This window comes from Pundamilia nyererei, unplaced genomic scaffold (genome assembly GCF_000239375.1).
Source record: "Pundamilia nyererei isolate P.nyererei 1_Seehausen unplaced genomic scaffold, PunNye1.0 scaffold00064, whole genome shotgun sequence".
In the NCBI taxonomy this organism is placed as follows: Eukaryota; Metazoa; Chordata; class Actinopteri; order Cichliformes; family Cichlidae; genus Pundamilia; species Pundamilia nyererei.
This window is the reverse complement of record NW_005187465.1, coordinates 1,647,904-1,668,825: the sequence shown is the minus strand read 5'-3', so window position 1 is coordinate 1,668,825 and position 20,922 is coordinate 1,647,904. Positions and strand designations below refer to the sequence as shown.

General features: G+C 39.9%; 1 protein-coding gene across 5 annotated transcripts in view; it reads right to left on the bottom strand.

Annotated features, from left to right (window-relative positions):
• The window catches only part of sptbn2 (spectrin, beta, non-erythrocytic 2), a 46,983-nt gene that overhangs the window by 5,755 nt on the left and 20,306 nt on the right, over positions 1-20,922 (bottom strand). For all 5 annotated transcript variants that reach the window (XM_005735488.2, XM_005735489.2, XM_013911460.1 and 2 more), the window contains 23 exons: positions 9,848-9,999; positions 9,429-9,602; positions 9,040-9,131; positions 8,870-8,950; positions 7,728-7,843; positions 7,291-7,403; positions 7,006-7,193; positions 6,781-6,898; positions 6,521-6,679; positions 6,118-6,420; positions 4,855-5,008; positions 4,342-4,736; positions 3,994-4,257; positions 3,700-3,911; positions 3,258-3,395; positions 2,931-3,150; positions 2,247-2,783; positions 1,771-1,973; positions 1,571-1,661; positions 1,327-1,473; positions 898-1,161; positions 473-697; positions 282-371 (listed from right to left, as the gene is read on the bottom strand). In XM_005735488.2, the coding sequence (XP_005735545.1) occupies positions 282-371; positions 473-697; positions 898-1,161; positions 1,327-1,473; positions 1,571-1,661; positions 1,771-1,973; positions 2,247-2,783; positions 2,931-3,150; positions 3,258-3,395; positions 3,700-3,911; positions 3,994-4,257; positions 4,342-4,736; positions 4,855-5,008; positions 6,118-6,420; positions 6,521-6,679; positions 6,781-6,898; positions 7,006-7,193; positions 7,291-7,403; positions 7,728-7,843; positions 8,870-8,950; positions 9,040-9,131; positions 9,429-9,602; positions 9,848-9,999 (4,436 nt within the window). The remainder of the gene's footprint in view (positions 1-281; positions 372-472; positions 698-897; positions 1,162-1,326; positions 1,474-1,570; positions 1,662-1,770; positions 1,974-2,246; positions 2,784-2,930; positions 3,151-3,257; positions 3,396-3,699; positions 3,912-3,993; positions 4,258-4,341; positions 4,737-4,854; positions 5,009-6,117; positions 6,421-6,520; positions 6,680-6,780; positions 6,899-7,005; positions 7,194-7,290; positions 7,404-7,727; positions 7,844-8,869; positions 8,951-9,039; positions 9,132-9,428; positions 9,603-9,847; positions 10,000-20,922) is intronic.

The following is a 20,922-nucleotide window of genomic DNA, read 5'->3' as shown; positions in this document are numbered from 1 at the left end:
CCTGATTACCCAGATTGGAACTTGATTACCCATAAAATTACGTCTTATCTCTATGACTGTGGTCAATGTTCAATAAAGACATAAAAATACATTATTTTTGTACTGTAAATTTATTCAGGCTGTTCTCGACTGTGACTGTGACTTATATGAAAATGAGACCACATTTTATGAGTAATCAATACCAAACCTTTGCCCTTTAAGCTACTTACAATGCAACACCTAAAAATAATACTGAAAATTTGTAACTTTTTCAAAATATATTGAAAAAGCTGCAACTTTACCTGGTTCTTCTTGATTAGCAGCTGTACAGTGGGCAGGTCTTTTCCATGGTCTGTGGAGGTTGCTAGGGGCATCCTTTCTGTCACCCACAGCTGAGAGGCAAAGATTGATTATTAATTATCTTAATATCAGGATATATTTTGTCAGAAACTGTTTATTTTATTGATGGAATCACTAAGGTTATCCCACTCACAATTTCATCCTCCAGGTCTCTGTTGAATTGATGTGCTTCTTTGGAGGCGAGCAGCTGCTGTCTCCTGAGGTTGAGTGGGTCTTGGAGGTTGGCGAAGCTGTCGGTGACATGCCGTTGCTGACCATCTATCTCAGCCAGTCCGGCATCTTCCTGGGACAGAGCCAGAGCCTGAGACTTCAGGGCCTGCACCTCCTTCTCTCTGACCTCCATTTGATGCTCCAGCATCTACATAGAGAGAGCACAAACATTAAAGAAACAAATGCATAACATTTAGCTCCACTAAGCAAACATGGCTACTTGCACCACATTCATTTGATTATATGTAATATTGAACATGTTTAAAAAGTGAGACTTTTTTCGCCCATTTTAAAAATGTATTTGTAAGACTAATTTTAAAAGTGCTTTTTCTGTACTATGTAGTGTACCTGGTGCTTCTTGAGGAGGATGTTCACACTGGTCAGATCTTTTCCATAGTCATCACTTTGCAGCTGACCTTCAAGGTTTTTCAGCCAAACATCTAGAGCGGAGCAGCTCTGTGTGAAGAGCTCTGCTCTGTTAGCATCAAATAAGCACTGAGCCTTCGTGCGAGTTGTGCTCTCCAGCTCCTCCCACTGACGCTGCAGGTCCTCCAGGGTCTGCTGGACAACAGGTTTCAGCTCAGGCTTCTCAGCAACCAGTGCTTGACCCTCCTGTTAGAGATGAGACACAAAAACAAGCTTGAACGTTATTAAATGTCCCATTTGGTCAAAGTCAGTGCCATTTTCCAGTTTTTCAAAAGGGAAGGTAAATAAAGAAATTAAATTATAATGACATGGATGTTATGATTATACATTTACTGATTTAACTGGCCACACCTTATCAATTTTGTCGAGCCAGTCTTTGTTGGAGGCCAGCTCTGCCATGAATGCCTGGTGTTTCTGCCACTTGCTGTGAAGATTTCTGGCCTCATCATAAGACATGTCCTGAGCCGTCAGCATCTTCTCATTTATCCACAAGGTGAGCTATGAAAAAGACAACAGCATAATGGAAGTTTCAGTTTCAATGTAAATATCAAGATGCAATAGTTTGCATTAGTACTCAACTAAGCCATATTCTTACCTCTTGTCCATCTTGGAGGAAGTGCTGAAGTTCCCGGTTATCCTTAAGCTTGGTCAGCAGTTCATTTGCAGCCTCTTTATTCTTAAGATGTCTGGAGAAAATAAACGGGAAAAAATGTTTAGCCTTCAAACATCTAATTAAAAATGTAAATAATAAAAAGTTATATAAATATCAGTTTTTCTTCCTTCTTTTACTCTAACCTTTCCTGGATTGAATCAACCTTTTCCTGGATCTTATCCGAGTTTGCATTAGAGTCATTAATGAGGCGTCTTCCAGCTTCCACCACACCAGTTATTTTCTCTTCACTGGCCTCTGTGGTGGTGAGGAAATCCTCATGCTTCTTAATGGCCTCCTCTGCTGCCTGAAGACTGGTGGGCATCTCTGTGTGGGACAGCACGTACTCCTACGCAGAGATGGACACAAAAGGAATGTTAAACATCGTCTCATATGCAGTTTTCATAGGTAATTATCGAATTCCAGTGATTTTTACTTTTTTTTTTAGGCTTTTTTTCCTGTTTATTTATACAACAGAGTAAGACATTAAAAAATGTGTGAACTGGTAAAGAAGAATTTTTCATAGAATATCAGATCCATTTTCTCTGAAACGTGCAGTTATTTGCTTTGCACCAATAAGGCAAAAGGTTGTTATTTCATTGTCGAAGAGTATTTTCCTAACCTGGCTGTTAAGGAATGCCTCTGCCTGCTTTGCATCTCTCAGGAAAGTCTGGAAGTCAAAGGCTTGGGCCAACAGGCTGTGCCGATTCTCCCACATGCGCCGCAACTCATGCCAGCCAGTGTCCAATGCCTGGAGCCTCTGGGCCAAAAACATGTGCTGGGCATCTGTCTGACCTTGGGTGACCTCCTCACCAACCGCACGCATCTTTTCATAGTCCTCCTTATAGTTATCCACCTCGTTCTTGATGCTCTCATGCTGGGCTAGCAAACTCTCAGCCTCAGGCAGAGAAGTGGGAATATCCTCTGAAGCCACGGCTGTCTGGGTGCGGGACAGCCAGGACTGGAAGTCATCCAAATCCCTAAGGAAACCCTGTAGCTTGCTAGCTTCCCCCAGTGACTCTTCCCGTCGCTTCATGGTGGCGTTCAGTTCCTCCCACACCTCTTGAATCTCTGCCAAGCGTCCTTGGATCTCTCCTGCTTGATCTGGATGTTCCTTGGCCAACTTTTCTGCCTCATTTCTCAAGTCATCTAATTTTCCCTGAAAAGATAAAGAAAAATATTTAAATTGCATATATTATACTAAAATACCTCATCACAAAACCCTAAATAATACTATATTCATTTTGCCTTGTTTCACTGGTGTTCTGGTCCCACCCTCCACCCATTACATTTACACCTCCCATACCTGGATAGCCTCAAGGTCCCTCTCCATGCCAGTGAGTTTGCGTTGTAGTGCCATCACTCCCGCCAAGTCATTGCCAAGACCCTGAGTAGATTCAATAACTTTGGTCTTTTCCTTCATCCAAGTCTGGATCTCATTACACTCGAGTTGGTAGTTCTGGATGTTGAGAGCCGACTCAAGATCTTGTTTCTTTTGTCCAGCCAGTTGCTGAAACTCCTTCCATCTAGAGACAACACAGACCAGGCTTAAAATGCTACCTGCACGCCTTTTAAATAATACACATTCCTCAGCAGAAATAGTGTTACAATAATTCATAAATGTAGCTCTGACCTGTTGTTTAGTTGGTCTGTTGTCTGGTGGATTTGGTCTTTGTTACAGTTGTCTGAGCTCAGCAGCTGCTCTGCCACCTGGTTCACATCAGTGACACGGGTTCCTAGGTTGTTCATCTCAGGTTCCAGTGTCTCAAATCTATATCCATGAATGAAACACCATGATTAATTCACTCATTCTATCTATCATAGACATTTCTAGACATTATAGTAGATTTAAAAACACTGACTGTTTATTTTTAAGATTAGAGCTTAGATTAATATAATGTACAATTTTCATCTTTGCTTTATGTCATCAACATTAATTTCCGCGATTACATGTAATGTCATTTCACAACTACAAGTGTCCGTCTTAGTCTTTCAAACATGAAAAGATTTTGAAGAAAAATAATTAATCTGTCATCATCTTTGGCATTCGAACCTTCCCTCACCCACAGACTCACCTTTGCTGTACGACCTCCAAGTCCTCCAGCTTTGTAGGGATCTCCATGCCATGTAACCACTGTTCCTTTTCCTCCACCCAGAGCTGACAGGCACCAGCTTCACTGAACATGCGGTAGAGGGCCAGGGCACCTTCCAGAGCCTGGCGTCGAGCTGCTGACAGGGTCTCCAGTTCTTCATAACGTTGTTCAATAGCAGGCAGACGACCATCCACCTACAGTCAGCAATAGGCAGTAATTTAGTACTACAAACAGCATGCAATCATTGAAGAAGTATGAAAAAGAAAGCACACGTACTTCAGGGTAATGTACATAGGCCTGTGGCAGTGCTTGGACCTGCTCGTGCAGAGAGTCAATTAGGGGGTGGTGACTCTGGATCTCCTCTTCTATCTCCCTCTGCTTGCGAGCTAGAGTTTGGGTAGAGAACTCATCGTGGCCCACCTCCTGACTGGATACCTGTCTAAGTGTCTCCATGATCCATGCTTCCATGTCATTGGCATCCGTCTGAAACTGATGCAGGGCCACGGCTTCCTTAAGGCTCTGCTCTCTTTGCTTAGTTGTCTGAGAAGCATCAAAAATAAGAATATTATGGGTAAAAATGCAATATTTGAAGAAAGCACCTTAGAATTGATGATGAACATTTACCTCCTCCAGATGGGCCCACTGTGCACGGATGTCTTGAATCCTCTCAGTTACTTCCGAAGCTCCAAAGTGCCCTTCTTTAACCAGATCTTCTCCAGCAGCAATACTGTTACTCAGGGGGCCATAGCGGGCTGCCATCTCATCCCTGAAAGCCTCATGTTTACTGAGTAGGTGAAGGGCAGAAGTAAGGTCACGGCCACAGTCTCCACTAGCCAGGATCTGTTCCTGCTCTCGGATCCAGGCTGCCTCCTCTCCGAGATCCCACAGGAACTGCCACAGACGCCGTGAGTCCTCTAGGCGCTCTCTGCGATTCACAGCAAGCTGACCAAGTTCTTCATAGGCTTGACCCAGCAGCTCAACCTTCTCACTAACTAGTCCAGGCTCACAAGGTTTATAGGCTTGCAATTAAAAAAAAAAAAGGCAGAAATACACAGAATTTAGACAGTGTGCACAAAGGGTCAGACTAAAATGCATACTCTGTACACAAAATGTGCAAGACCATTTTTTAAGACTTACCCTGCTCATGGGAAGTGAAGCGGTTTGCAGCTCCTTGCACTGCCTTGATCCTCTCTGCCTGAGCAGAAATATCAGCCTCTACCAGATTGTGCTTTTGCAGTAGGTCTAACACATCATGCAAATGTTTTCCGCTGTCCTGAGACTGCAGACGACCCTGAAAACAGAAAGCACAGTCCAGTAGAATATTTCCCAGTTTTATCTTGTGAAAATCGACATTTAACTAAATATATATTCAATAAATAACGATTGTTTTTCAACTTGCCACAACATAAACGTCATTTTTAAATATAAAAATGCTAATAAATCATTAGTGCTTGGTGACTTCTCACATATTGGGTTACAAACACATCACTCAGAGCTATAGACGAGTCACATCCAAGTAGCTGAGATTTTATACTACCCCATTCTATTGGTTACTTATAATATCCTTATAGGGTCAGGTCAGCCCAAAATTATATCTATAAATTTTATCTCTTGCTTTCAGTGTGATTTATCCATTTAAATCTGCAAAACCTGTGAGTAATTTCATTTTACAATTACTTTGTGTTTTACCAACCACAATCTCTCTGGAGAAGAAAGCATCTGTTTATCAGAGATAAGAAGATGATGCTAGTGACAGCATGACAGAATCTAAGCAGCTGGGCTGTAACGTTAGCTAGCTGCACATATGTAGACAGTAAAAGGAAAATGGTTCCCACAACTGCTATTCCCATTGCTACTGCCATTCATGGAAGTCAGGTTTTAGCCAGTTTGGATTATACAGTATAAATTACATAGCATAAATGATACTTCACACTGTTCAGCTATTTAAACCAAACAAGGGGTCTGATATATTGGCAAATGTGTCAGTGGTAATCCGGCATTACTGGCGCTTCCTTTGGCCAATCAAAATGTCAGCACATTTAAGATAACTCTTTATTGCCATTGCACAGTCATTCTTAGTACAATAGTACAACGAAGTTGGAAAACACAGAAGAAAGGCGCGTAATTCTAGTCACTGGAGTCTACCTCAGTCGACCTCAGTAAAGCCAGCAAAGAAAGGTAACACCAATCAGGCTAGGCCTGCACAAAGCTAATTACTGCTATAAAGTGCTGACACTAAAGCTGTCGGGGACATATGTGAAAAACAATTATGTTAATTGAGGATTAGGAAACTCATTTTTGCTAATTAAAACCTCAAGAGAATGCAGGAATCAAAGTAGTAATTCAACACAAAGCGCAGTCAAATTTATGTAAGCTTCTGTTTCTTTGTGGTAGCTTTACCTTCTCATCTGCCATCCAGTCCATGATGTAACGCATCTCCTGAAACAGCCTCTGTAGGTCACGGTGGGCATTCAGACGCTCTCTGCGTGCAGCCAGAAGCTCTTTCAAGTATTCCCAGAGTCGAAGCACATTATCCCTTCGTGCGAGTATGCGCCGCACATCATGATATCCCTCTGCCTCCAGCTCTTTGGCGACAGCCTCCACTGCGGCCACACGCTCCCAGTATGCTCCAATGTCTGTCTCAATTGCCTCGTGTTTACGAGTGGCAGCTTCCACTGCTCCCAGGTCGGTTCCAAAATTATCCTAATATCAGAGAAAAAGAAGCCCATGATTGCATTATTGTAAATCTATTTACTGCATTCAAATCAGGAATTCAAATTTTGTTTGTGTTTTTTCAATTTACCTGAGACACCAGTCTCTGGTTCTCGCTCAGCCATGTCTCCCGCATAGCAGCTTTCCGGTCAAAGCGAGCAGCGAGCATCTCCAGTTTCTCCTGGCGAATCAACTCATTTCTCAGTGCCAGCTCACGTTCATGTTCTGCCTTTTCCAGTCGTTCCCATGCCTGCCATGCAAATATAAGCCAGGAAGCCTGTATCATCCAGAATCTACAAAACGAACATTGAGTTGGAAGGCTGTACTTGCTTTTTCTAGAACAAGCCATACCTTATTTATGTCAGAAATGAGTTTTCCCTCTCTTGGCATGTAAACCTTCTGATTGTTTGCTCTCATCTTGCTTTGGATAGTAAAAAGAAGAACCTCCAAGTTTCCTTTCTCTGTAAATCTGAGGACATCAGACACTGATAGTTAACGTACTGCATAGCGTCACCATTTTGGATTATAATTGATTACCAAGCACTGACTCATTCACTTAACCCAGCTGACACTCACTTGGGAGGTTTCTCCACAGTCCTGTAGGAGTTAAAAGCTTGGAGCTGGTTCTGTACAGCACTCAGAGAGTTAGCTAGCTGCCGATCATTGAGTGTCACTATGGTCTGCTCAATCCACTGCAGCAGCTCAGAGGCCAGGGTCTCATACTTCTCTATCAGCTGGTCGGCCTCAATAGCATAGTCGAGCACCTGAAGTGCAGAGAAAAGTATTATTTGAACTGGGGACATAAAGTCAGTGTACATCTACTCACTTTCACTCACATAAATGTATACACACAAAACTAACCTTGCCAATTCGTTTGCCCTCCACTGCCAGGGCTTTCATCTTGGAGAAGTAATGATAGTAAGTTGCCACATAGGTAATTATAGACTTTTCATCAGGCTGATCCACATTGACATCTTGAAAAAAAAAAAAATAATATGGTTAATATAAATATTTACATGGTATTTATATTATATATACTATAATATTTGCATCAAAACACTCTGAATAACACGTGGGAAAGTGTTTATATCTTTAATCATGCTTTTTGTTATGTCACTATAGCTGACTTGCTACAGTGATGCAGTGTTGCCTAATCTAAAATTTATTGCAGTAATCCTCTATAGCCAAACTCTCGCCAATCTGTTTCAGGCAACAGCTTAGTGCCTTAGCAGACAGATCAGGCCATCAATGTGACTTACAAGAGCGCTTTTGTTGTTGTTGAGGCTTTAAACACTCACCTTCTGGGTCCAGCAGCTTGGTAAGCCCCAGTTCCTTCTCAGCCACATTGAAAGCATTTTGGAGATTGTAGTGAGCGTTGGACCTCTTCAGGTTGTCAAACTCAATCAGGTCGGGTCTGCAGAGGATTGGAAAAAATAATTGTGACTTTAATGAGAAGGGGTTACAGAAGAGTGCAAGGTGCAAGCAAATACGAATATCGGCTGACTTATTGCAACTTGTTGTAGTACAGAAGAAAATGTTTTCAATCCAAGGTGCATAAAATGTTCCTCTAGAACTGGATGAAGTCATCTGCATGAAAAAAGGCTTCTGATCATGGATGAAAACCACACCTGCAAACTAATGCCTGAATGATGCTTTCATTTACAGTTGCTGGTTGGTGGTAGAAAAGTATGAAAGGCGTTCGGGTGAGTATATTTTATTAAAACCTATAGGATATTATAGCATGAATGCATTCACAAAAAATAAAATGAGGACAAAAAGGACTGAGCATAATGTAATTTCTTGCATGATAATGTAAACGACAGACAGCTCAGTGGTTTGCGTAACTACCCTACGGCTCACTAACTGCTCTGAAAGCCATGTTGGCTTTCATCTATCAAGTATCACCCTTATCACCCTCACAGTATGCAGTCATTGTAAGGAACAATATGCTCTCCTCTGTTTGAGTCATATGTGTTTAGGCTACACCTTTGGCTTCTACTTTACAGCTCCATTTAAATGTTAGCTATTCATGAGTTACCAGCAGAGTGTGCAACTGGGGTATCAAGTATGGCTCTTAATAGAAAATAAGTGGGTTATAATTTCTGTGATCTAGGTCATCTTATTCCCTATTTATTTTCATCCTTTCAGGCATACTGCAGACTAAAGAATGGGAGGAGCAAGTGGAGACCTAAATAGAAAAGGGGATAAAAACACCCCAGAGATGGGAAATGGTTCTGCGACAGGTGCTCCTCATTACGAAGGGAATGAAAACCATTAAAATACAACACTCCCTTTTGATTTGGAGGATGACTAAGTTATCTAAAAAACCTTACAGTAAGAAACAAAAACTGCAATTACACTGAATAAGTAAATGCATAAAAAGGACTGCTTTTACTGTAGCTGTTATCAGTGATGTGAAATACATGAAGAAGTCAATGACCTGTGTTTGTGCACGATGGCATTGAACGCTAGACCATCTCTCCAACTGGTAGTGAAGTTGTGTATATTCACATTTGGGTATCTGAAAAGGGCAGATAAGAATTCATTAATCATTAGCTCAACAAAGAAAAATTCAACCCTTCTGGTTCTCTTTTACTGCTCCTTTCTTACCCAGCAGTTTTCATTTGGCACCAAAGCAGCAGCGCATCTTTAGCTGATTTCTTCTCCTTATTGTCCTCAGTTTCCACACTGATGTCTTGAATCTGTAAGTATGGTACACATCCAGTCAGGTTGGAGCTTCAATAATAACTGACCTTCAAATGTTATTGCAGTAGTGGGGTGTATAACATTTAAGGAAGTCAAGTAACAACAGTAAGTTCATAACTACAATAATGGCATAAAGAATTACTTTTTAAAATTATGTTAACTTTTAATAATTCAGTTTTTCTGGGCATGGCTAAATCCAGAGACCTGACATCCCAAAGCCCAAGTTCAGCAACATGGTGACTGAGGTGAGAGGGAAAATCTGTAGAGCTCATCACAGCTACTTTATATATTACCTGGAAGCGAAGGATGATGGTCCAGATGAGACCCAGGGTGAGACGGTGATTCCCATCCACAATGTCATGTGAGCCCATATTTTCCAGATGAACTTTTTGCTCCTTAAGAAACTGTAGGGCTTTGTCAACATTTTCAAGGCAGTGGATACGCATGCGGCCCTTAGTAGGTTTTGGCTAGGGGAAGCAGCAGAAAAATACAAGTTGACATAGGTTGACATTGTTGAAGAAGACAGGGCTTGGCAGGAGTTTAAAAAAAGAAAAGCAAGTAGAAGCAAAAGAAGTAAATCACATATTTTTAAAAAAAACAAAAAACAAGAAATGAAGCACATGATTTCTCCTTCCTCCTGACTTGTGAGGGTCATCCTGAGGGTATGGGTCAGGATTGGGACATAAAGCATTAGTTCCTCTGTGATACTAACCAGCTGTTCTCCTGAGAGCACTTCCAGAAGGCGGATTAGCATGCGCCCATCCCGTAGGTCGGTGTACAAGTCACCAATGCGACAGGTCACTCGGCCTAAGTGAGAATTTACCCATTTGGTAAAGGTTTTCTTCTGTACTGCTTCACGTTCATCTGCAAAGGATGAAAGAAAGAGAGGGGGGTTAAAGCCTTTACACATTACAACAACATAAACTTTACTTCGAACTGTCTTCAGTGCCATTACTCTGTAGGAAATGCATATTTACAGTAAAAAAAACAAAAACAAAACAAATGTCTATAGTTTTGATCACATCTGAGCTCAGCCAGGAGACAGTAAGTCATAAAGACTTAAGCCCCTGCCCTGTGCAGTTCATTTCACAGACAAGCTATGCCATTAAGTCTTTAGAATCACTAGTGACAGCTTAGTGAGAGGTGCTCCCCCCACAAACCACAGTTTACCGATAGCTCTGCTAATGTGTGCATTGCTAATTACTCTGAAGACGTCAGTTTAGAAACAAGACTGTGCAAAACCAGCATGAAGTAATGGCATTTAGTGAGTACTTTTTATTGTTCCTTTGAAAGAGCAGGGCTGAAAAAAGGAATCACAATAAATTAAGCTGTAACAGCAGCTGAGACATATGGACCGGGGGAGTAAGAAGCTAATCCTGCTCCACCACCTAACAAGGTGACCTCATTTCTAGGATACAAGGTCTCCCTGCCTTTTCAAAACACTATTCTAGCACTGTACTTACAGCACTGCACCTAATGCAAGAACAACTTAAAATTAGACATAAAACAGGGCAGAAGTGCAACTCAAATCTAATGAGTCAAATTTAAGAAACTTCATTGCAATCTTGCGCCCTCTCGCTAGTGAGGTCAATCAGTTTGTTCATAAGTTAGTAGTTAATTAGTTAGTTAAAAAAAATCTCAAAGGCGTTGCATGTGGTGCTGTTCAGGAGCACTGTTTGTTTAAGAGACCGTATTAGTTGCTGCATACGCATTTTGAAAACATCAACACTTGTTCATTTGTCAAAACTCCCCAAGCAGGAGGTAAGGCCTGGCAATGCAAACTACTTTATTGCTCTAATGAAACATTATGCAAAGCTGAGACTGCCCACTCAAAGACCTGTCCGATACCTAGTCAGTTCATGCAGGAGTGAGAGGCTGCAGTGAATAAGCTTAACAGTGATCCGTGAGATTAGAGGTCAGCATCCCTATGGTAACTTTAGTGGACTAAAAAAAACATATAAATACATATTAAGCTGACTTCATAACCAATTGTTTGCACGACATTTAATGAAATTGACCGAAATACAATAAAAGAAGGTAGTGGAAGGATTACTGAGTCACTTCAAGGTTTAGTCATTTGTATTTCTGATTATTAGATGGATGCCAAGCTACTCTGGAATCAGTGAACAATCTAAGCTGAACAAGCTGCAGTAACCAAAGACTGCTGTTGCGTAATCAACTTGCACTAACGGTAAACTCAAAAAGCAGAACATTTTGAAATCTCATGCATGTCTCCATGGGTGGAACATCAAATCAGTGGTATAATTATTTCAGACTGAAAGTGCTTCATCCACACTGCAGACAGCGCTCTTTGTTTCTTGTAATGTTGCGCGCACAGCAAACTTCAAGTAATCTGTAATTAATTGTCCATTTATAAGTATTTTCATTTAAATAAACCTTTCATTAAGCATGACCTCTCGCAACCAGGCCCATGTGGTGTTTGTTAATATTATATTAACATGGTATCAATGATGTATATAAATCCCATGAGCATCCGACTTGCCAGACTGCCAACTACAGAAGGACAAACTTGTCGAGTCTCATTTTGCCCACTGAGACTCATGTTACAATGTCTTTCTAGCCATTTCACAACCTTGAAATGAAATCTCAAGGACTGATCACACTGCCAAAAAAACATCACCAAGAGAGCCTAGAGAAGACTCTGCATCAGCCTTATGGCGTATGGACTGCATGCTCAACCTAGTGAGCTAAACCGCCACTCCAGTTTTTATACATTTTTAATTAACTGATTAACGTATTTATGTTTTGAATACATTCACTTAGCCAGGAGATTGTTTTACTGAAACAGCACTGAACTGGGTGTCTCAACGAACATTTCCAAATAACAACAAGCACTTATCATGCCAGAATTTCACACAAAACCACACAGGAAGATGAAAGGAAGTTAAATTTACATACAACTATAAAGTATTATTTACTGATAATGTTACACCCTGTTTGGTGGGGCAGCAATTACTGAGAACATGTGCATAGAGTCACTAGAGTACCAAATAAATAAACCACTGAGTTAATACTCAAAATTATAATGCAGAAACCTTGGTACAGATTGCCATCTGACTGTGTTCACTGGATGCACAAAAAACATTTCAGTTAACAGATACAAAGATACATATAGGAAGTCAGCAGAAATGAAATAAATCAACACACTGAATGTTATGACAAAACCAAGCCAAAGAGTTTGTAAAGCTGTGATTGTTCCTACTACCACTAGAACTGTAGTAGTACTAGGTCAGAGTAATACTAGTAAAGGAATAGTACTCTATTGATCAGGCCATTGTCTTAGAATGGCTAAACAGAACTCACTGTTAAAGTTAAAGATATGACGCGTGAGTCCATGTAAAGGTTAAAAAATGTACAAAACTTCATTTAAAGCAACTCTGATAGTGATACTTGACAATATGTGCAGACACCTGGCACTGTTTATTACATGGTTAGTACCATTCTTAGACTAGTCAGAACTACGAGGAGAATGCATTCTGCCCAGGCACACAGGTTCCTTAAAGAATACATGCAACCAGAGACTGCGACCACCTACGAACATGACGGTGAACAAAAACATACAGACAGCACAACACCAGAGCAGCTTCAGGACAAGTCTCAGATTTTCCCTGAGTTGCCCAGCCAGAGCCGAAACAAAGTCAACACAACACTCATATTACACCTATGGAGAGAAAAGAAAATGCTTCCCATTCAAAGTAATAAAGGTCTTTACTTTTGTAATTTAGAGATTTAAGTTTTAGATTTTTAAAAACCCCAAACCCCCAAAACAAACAAACATCTTTACAATTAATGATACTATAAAACTGAATGAATGATAGAATGAAGAATCTAATTCAGTTTAGATAAGACGTGAAATGTTTGCTTTTTTTTTAAACTTGTTAAATTTTTAATAACAGAGTTATACAAACAAAGACAAAAAAGCAGGTTGTAGAAAGAAATGTTAACTCAAAACAGGCGACAGGGCCGGCTACAGCCATGGCCTACAGGCATATATGGTGAATAGCTGGAACTCAGGCTACCATTTCAGCTATCAGCCCGACAGTCCTGAGGATAGGTGTGTTTTTACCAGTTTTACTGGAACTTAAGAGATACGCTGACAAACAAGGAATAGCATTGTCATCAAGCAGCTACTCAGTCAAAGAGCTTTAGTATAGGATAGTTCTCTAGATGTTGCCATGGGATGAGCTAGTAGTGGATTGTGGTTTGGGCTTTGGTTCTTACACCTTTTAATAATAGACTCTAACAAAGCCTCCTTTATTTGTTTCCCCATATTTCTCGTGTCTAACAATGACAGATTATTCAGTTATTAAAGGATTGCTAATCAGTATGAAGTTGTTTAATAATCCAGAAAATAAGGACTCCTGTGCAACAGAGCACAGGAGCGCTGTGGAAGTGGCTACATTCCTCTTAAGGCTTGGTCATGTTGTGACATAGCACCCAGCAATGAGGAGGAGGCAGTGGGTTGGTGGGCAGGGGTCCTAAAAAACCCCCATAAAATGCTAGTACCTACCTCGCCTGTGCTACACTCCTAATAACAATGCTGCCGAACAAGAAAACCAGACAGACAAACACAGACATCAGTCTCTGACGTGTTTGCTCATTCAAAGCAGTCAAACACAAACCTGTCATCAGAGGTGGATATGGTAGATAAGTGTAAAACTACTGCAGCTGTTGCTTTTGCAAGTGCAAAGCATGACACGTCAACTGTAATGTTAGTTCGTTCACATCTAATTGAAATTTTACATTTTACTAACCTGCTTAGCTTCCACAACAGGAAGTCTGGTGGTGCACTATGTATTTTGAAAAGTGTGAACACTGATGCATGATGGTGACAAAAGATAAAGAAAGCTCAAACTATGCTCTACTTATAGTGTCAAATGTCTCACGTCATGTGAAACACCTTCAGGGTTTCCAAACACTGTTAGAGAATTACACAACAGACAATATGAGAGAAGAGTGAGAAAACTGGGGCTTTAGAAGCCAAGTCTGATAATTACTAGTTTGTCTTGCATTGTCTTAGCTCTCTTCTTCAAATAAAAACACTAAAATAAGTCCGCAAACATCACAGTTTAAAATGAAAGCTCTCACACTACTATTCATTGTGATAACACCGTTGATCTACTTGTGTTTACATACCTGTAATTAGCACTAAATAGACAGATAGAGCTCTGGATGTTATATAAATCCCAGCATATACCCCATGTCAAATGAGGATTCAATCTACTACTATACTATTTATTTTTAATTCAAAAACATATTAAACTGGATACCCTACCACTAAATGATTTCACAGCACATGTGTCTGACATAAGAGTAAAATGTACCCATATTTAGGTATCACTAAAACGAACATTATAAATGTAGATTTAAGATCCTGCCTATCATGTATTTCTTGCTCACTCTTTTGGAGTCTCTTTGTGCAAGGTAGAAAAAACAAGTAATTAAAATTCTAAATGTCATGTTTTTCCTCTATAGTTTACTAATAACAGATCAAAACCTGTGGTTAAAGTCATCGCTAAATGTTTCAAAGGCACATTCGGGCATGTCCAGCCACTTTGAACATGTTCGTGTCTGGTAGTAAGCTTTAAGTATATGTCAGAGTGAGGGAGGTGAGGGCCTGTCTCAGCCAGTGCCCTCTTTACAATTGAAGGTTCGGGGGTTTAGTTTGCTGCTGCTTTTCTATTTCACTGTCAAATGAACTTGGGCACTGTTGATAACGATGATTATCTGCAGGTAATCCGAACCAATATGCCGCCAGACTTAATCCTGTCTGTGTGGCTCATAGTGCCCGGGATCATGTTTGGTGATAACATGGAGACAGATACAACACTAACACTGACTTAGTGGCCCAAGGCTCAGAAGGAAAACCATAAAGACAACAGTCTTTATCAGCAGTGGCAGTTTATGGGGTCATATAAAGTTTAGGATATCATTTGTAGGAAGTTATTGGTTTTTTATTTGTTTTTGGGGGTTTTTTGTTTTGTTTTTTAATATGCCAGCATATAATGTGCTCTTTTAATTCAGTGGTCACTGCTGCATCAAGGTGTAATAAATAATGATCACAGGAAAAAATAAATCACATGACTGTGTACATTAAAATATGTTTTTTTTACTTGCTGTGACCCCGCAGTGTGCAGTGTAACTGAGACAGAATATTGTTTGGCTGGAAATTTCACACTCACACACACTGTGATCAGTTTGCAAAAAACAGGACTATCGTTTCAAAAACATGTTTGCTGCAGCACAGCATGTGATCATCATGATGGTTGCCATCTCGGCCTGTCAAAAAAGCATTCATACAGCAAAATGTACAAAACATTTAAAATAACCCTGAAATACGAGGCAATAAATCAACTGAACAAAATCAGTAATCATCACTTTTTGATTAAGACTTTGAGATCATTATCCACTGCTGACAATGTCACTGATAAAATTAATTTCCTTTACGAGCCCACGTCAAGGTCAGAATTGTTTGTGTGTGTTACTGTATACACAACAGAGACTGGAACAGGACTTAATGCCAGCACTGTTTCTACCCCCGTCGCTCATCAAATCTTGTCTGTTTGTGCTGTACATCACGAAGACAAAGCATTAGTGAGGGGGGGGGGGGCAGAGGGCAACTTCTAATCCTTTGTTTCTTATGAATTCTGCATCCATGCACTGCGTTGGATGACAGTGCATTCTGGACTCCCAGTGGCATCACTTCTGCACGCTGGACAAGGAGCGACGCCATCCATAAATAACTTTCCACAGTAAGCACTTCAGATAAAAGGAAAAAATGTACACTGCAGATTTTCTTCACCTTTTCTAAGTAGGATCACCCACTGTCAAACACACTGGGCCATTGTGTTGCGATTTCTTTACTTACTCATAAATTCAGGCCCCTTTTCTTTGGAACCAGCTCCCAGTTTGGATTCAGGACACAGACACTCTCCCTACTTTTAAGATTCGGCTTAAAACCTTTCCTTTTTTGATAAAATATTTAGTTAGGACTGGATCAGGGGATCCTGAAGCCTCCCTTAGTTATGCTGCAATAGGCATAGGCTACTGGGGGCTTCCCATAATGCACTGAGCATTTTTCTTCTGAACTCACCTTTTTGTACTTGCTATGTGTTTGCACACCACTCTGCATTTAATCAATAGTTATTAGTAACCTCTTTTCCACAGTGTGTCCTGTCTTTCTCCCCTCAACCCCAAACTAGCTGTGAACCAGGCTCAGCCTCCCTGAGCCTGGTTATGCTCGAGCTTCCTTCCTGTTGAAAGAGAGTTTTTCCTTCACACTGTTGTCAAGTACTTGTTCATAGGGGGCCGTGTGATTGCTGGGCTTCACTCTATTATTGTAGGCTCTTTACCTTATAGTAGAGCTGGGCGATAGAACGATAACGAACGATCTGAATAACTTTTTCTTGATAGAAAAATTAAACTATTGCGATAGACCTCACTGCTCTTGTCCTCTTAAAAAAAAAAAAAAAAAAAAAAGAACAGCCAATCCAAATTAAGTAGCGCAGAGCCAAACCAATCACAGCGGCTTTTGTCAGACGAAAGTAACTGTTAAAACTGTTTGAAAAGCTAAGCTATACAACAAGGAGAGATTGAAAATTTCCTTTTAGTTCTCAGTTTAATTGATATTGACAAAAGTTAGTCAGTTTTGTCTGTTCTTCTGTAAAACAAACTAAGATTTATTTTTAGAATTAATATTTTGTTTCTAAGTGGAATTGACAATTTAGTAGTCTGTGTTTTTTGTTCTATTTTGAAACTTAAACGCTTTAGCGGCTGCCTTTTGTGTAGTTTGCAATATTTGCCTTTATTTATCTGAAAAAGTCTCATGTTCCTTAAGTACATCTACCCTGTTGAACTTATTATGGGAAATAAATATTTAAATCAAAACAAGCTGCTGATTATTTCACATTTTACTTGTGAGCACTGGCACATTTAAATTTTACAAATATAGTTATTTGGCTTATATCGTGATATATATCGTTATCGCCTGAAATGCAAAAAAAACCAAAAAACATATCATGATATGAAAAAATCTTATATCGCCCAGCTCTACCTTATAGTATAAAGCGCTTTGAAGTATGTGTTTGTGCTCTATAAATAAAACTAAATTGAAACTGTATATGTAGAGTAAATGAAAAATCAACACTATACTACATCAGGATTGTTGGGTATGTATTAATGCATATTACTACAATATGCATACATTTATTTATGGATGCATGTCAAGTTTTATACTTGATATCTGCCTTTATAACATACTGCATATTTAAGTAATTCTGCATGAATGTATAACATGGCAGCTTCTCAGGAGAGCAGGGTGGTTAGCACTGTTGCCCCACCTTCTATGTGGAGTTTACATGTTCTCCATGTGCCTGTGTGAGTTCTCTCTAGGTATTCTGCCTTCCTTCCACAGTCTAAAGGCAGAGTTGCTGATGTTAGGTTAATTAGTGATTCTAAGCTGCCTGCAGGTGTGAATGTGAGAGTGAATTGAGTTGTCTGTGTTTTGGCCTTGTGATAGACTGGCGACCTGCCCAGGATATACCCGGCCTCTAACCAAATGACACCTGGGATAGTTATTGGCTCCATCACAACCCTGAACTGGATAAGCAGTTAAGAAAAATAAATGTATGGATGGATGGGTGTGTGGATGGATAGATAACTTTGTGCTGAATCCATTATGTACATAAAACAGCAAGATATTTCACATTCTGTGTCGAATGGTGACAACCATCTAAGGACAAAATATTGTTGGTTGCTGCAAATAAAATCATAAAATTGCAGGTTTTACCACTGAAAATTCTAAAACACACACAACAATCACACTACAGCACTACACGGGTCATTTGGAACTAATCTGGAAGCGCCATGAAGCTCAGAAATCTATAGTCAGTGATTGGCTTGAACTGTTGGCTATCTGAAATTACAGAGTAGACCCAAGGCACTCATTAAAGAGATACCATGAAGTACTTAGAGAGAGAAAACTCCCACAGACAAAAGCAGCTTGTAATCTTTGTGGTTAGTGGTTACCATTCTGCACTGACACCAGTGGGTGGTTTCAATCAACACTAACTATGGTGTGGGGTGCCATGACCAATGCAATCGTTTTACAGAAGTTGTGGGAGATGTTGGTGTTTGTAAATATTTTTCTACCAGTACGGGGAAAACAACACAAGATGTACTCATTACCTGGAGCCACCAAGCTAAAAATTAACGCCACATTGGCAGAAATCTTTCTCAGTCCCACGCTAATCATTTTTCCACTGTAAGTGAAATGTGTTTCTACACGTCATTTCACCACTGCTTCTTCAACTTAAAATATCTATCTACTTTGAAGTCAACAATTTGTGTTGTAAATATCTACAGTGTTATAGTACCCTGCCACTGTTTGTGTTTATTCAGTGCCATTTTTATATTCTGGTTTGATTTCATTCTTTGCATTTTTGTGTGAAATAGAAATGTCTTGTCTGTGCAAGTGAGCGAAACACAGATGCGCATGCTTTCACATTCTTCTCCCTATAAAAGCGGAACTTCCCTTCCTTCACTTATAACTTTGAAACTAGGGCTGTAGTAAAACCGCCGCCTTGCCACATGTGGCATGAGTTATTCTTGCACTTTTAGCAGCTTGAGGTTGCAACTTTAGAAGCTTGCCCAACTTTAACGGGTTTGTTATTACAACTGACAGGGAGGGTATGACAGAGAGACCTCCTCTCCTTTTTAAATCGTACTGATGGAAGTGATACCCTCCTTCAATCACATTTCTTTGTGGAACTTTCAGCTGCACGTGATAATAAAGGAAGATGGGAGAAATCTAGACTGAGCAAGGCCAATCCCATGAGAAAAGAAACATAAATAAGCATCCCTTAACGATAACGTCTGGACCCATGTGGCATGTAACATGTAAATAGGACAACATTCATTGTACCATTGTTGTCTAATGATGTCTTTCTTTCTGCACTCTACAAACAAAGAAAGTTATTGTGCATGTCTGCACCTATGTTAAATCTTCACCCTTGCTGATGTGACTCTCAGTTACAGCCAAAGGCCACAAGTCACTGAGCTTTCACTGAGACTTTTAGAAATATCAGGTTACAAACATTCAAAAGTGTCTTGCTAGATTTGATATTTGAGCAAAATGCACCACTGATGTCCCCCAGTATTAATTCATTTTTTTAATTATGCAGAAAAAGTAGATAAACACAACAACATTAGCCACTTCTTTATGGAGAGTCAACAGATTATATGAACTAAATTAGTACAGGAAATACATATCAGGCTGAGAATCAATTATTACACACTACAGTGAGAAATCTGTGGGTTCAGTTCAAAATAGCCTATGCTGCAAAGTATATATGGACACCTCGTCACTTTGTCTATTTGAAGGCTTTAGAGAAAAGTACTTTCTGTTTGAACAATGCCATGCTGCTAAGGCCTGCTGAGTGACAGTACTGCCAAAGTCCACAGTGGCTAAGAAAGTGACCCTTTGGACCAACACTCTGTTGTCTAAATGCCCTTTTACACATTTCCATTAACCTCACAGCATCTGAACCTGTTAGCTTCAGTCTGACTGGGCACCCTGATCCCTTCTCTAAAAGCAGTCTTACTCGGCTGAACTTGGTAACACTTGTATATCACGTTCAATACAAGCACAAGTTTCGACGGCATGCAGCCACATAAACAGGGGCATACAGTTCAGAGATAGACACAAGATTACCACATACTGATATACTAAAGCATGCAGACGATGTGACTTTTGTGGCTATCAGAATGAAGCCAGGGGTAACACTGACGTAAAAACAAAATGAAATGAATGAATGCTGTCACTAAAACAACAAACCAAAACTGATGAAACAATGCCAAGTATGGCTGTTTGACAAATTATAACTCTTACCCTAATTACTGATGAATTGGGATAGTGAATGAAAAAATATTCATCTTGGCTCCTGCCTGAAGTAAAAGGCTGAACTTTGGTATAGATTTCCTCCAATGTACTTTACACACAAAAGGAATATAATACACAGTGTGATCTGGGCAACAGGGAAAAAAACTTCCCTCCAACCTGTAACAGAGACTACTGACAGAAATGGCGCAAACCACTAGGCCTGGTTTTTCATTAAACATGTCTGCTTTGACCACTGTAATATAGTTATTCAGTTTAACCTTTACCATTTAGCCATCATTTACACAACAGCCAGAAGATCCTAAACATGACTTCTTGTTGGACTGGTACTGGGCCCGATAAAATATTTGCCCTTGTCTGTGTTAAGATTTCTAAAGTAACTGTAGCATATTGCACAACAGAGATGACGTTTGTGTTTAAAATGACAAAGCGCTAATTTAAGCTTGCAAAAAATTAAAATTGCAAATGAATGGCAAATATTTCTAATAAAATGTAAATGATGCAATGCAAAACCTTTTTGCAAATTGGTGCTATGACAAAACTATGTGAGTGCACACCATATCCTTCAATTACACCAGCTCTCATGATTCAACATGAGGGAGTGACACAAAGAATGAGCCGCAAGCGTAGTCAAACTGGAAATGCAAGTGGGTGTTGACAAGATGTGCTGTGCATTTAGATACATGTGTATCATTGCATTTATGACAAATTTTACCCAAAACACATCTACGCACAAACACGTCTATCAAAGTAGAGGTAGATCATGTGTAGCTCATAGTCATCTCTCCAACACATTAGACAGAAAGTATCTTTGTTATAGGGAATCATTGCTACTAGCTTGATGACTAATCTCTGAACCCATACATTTG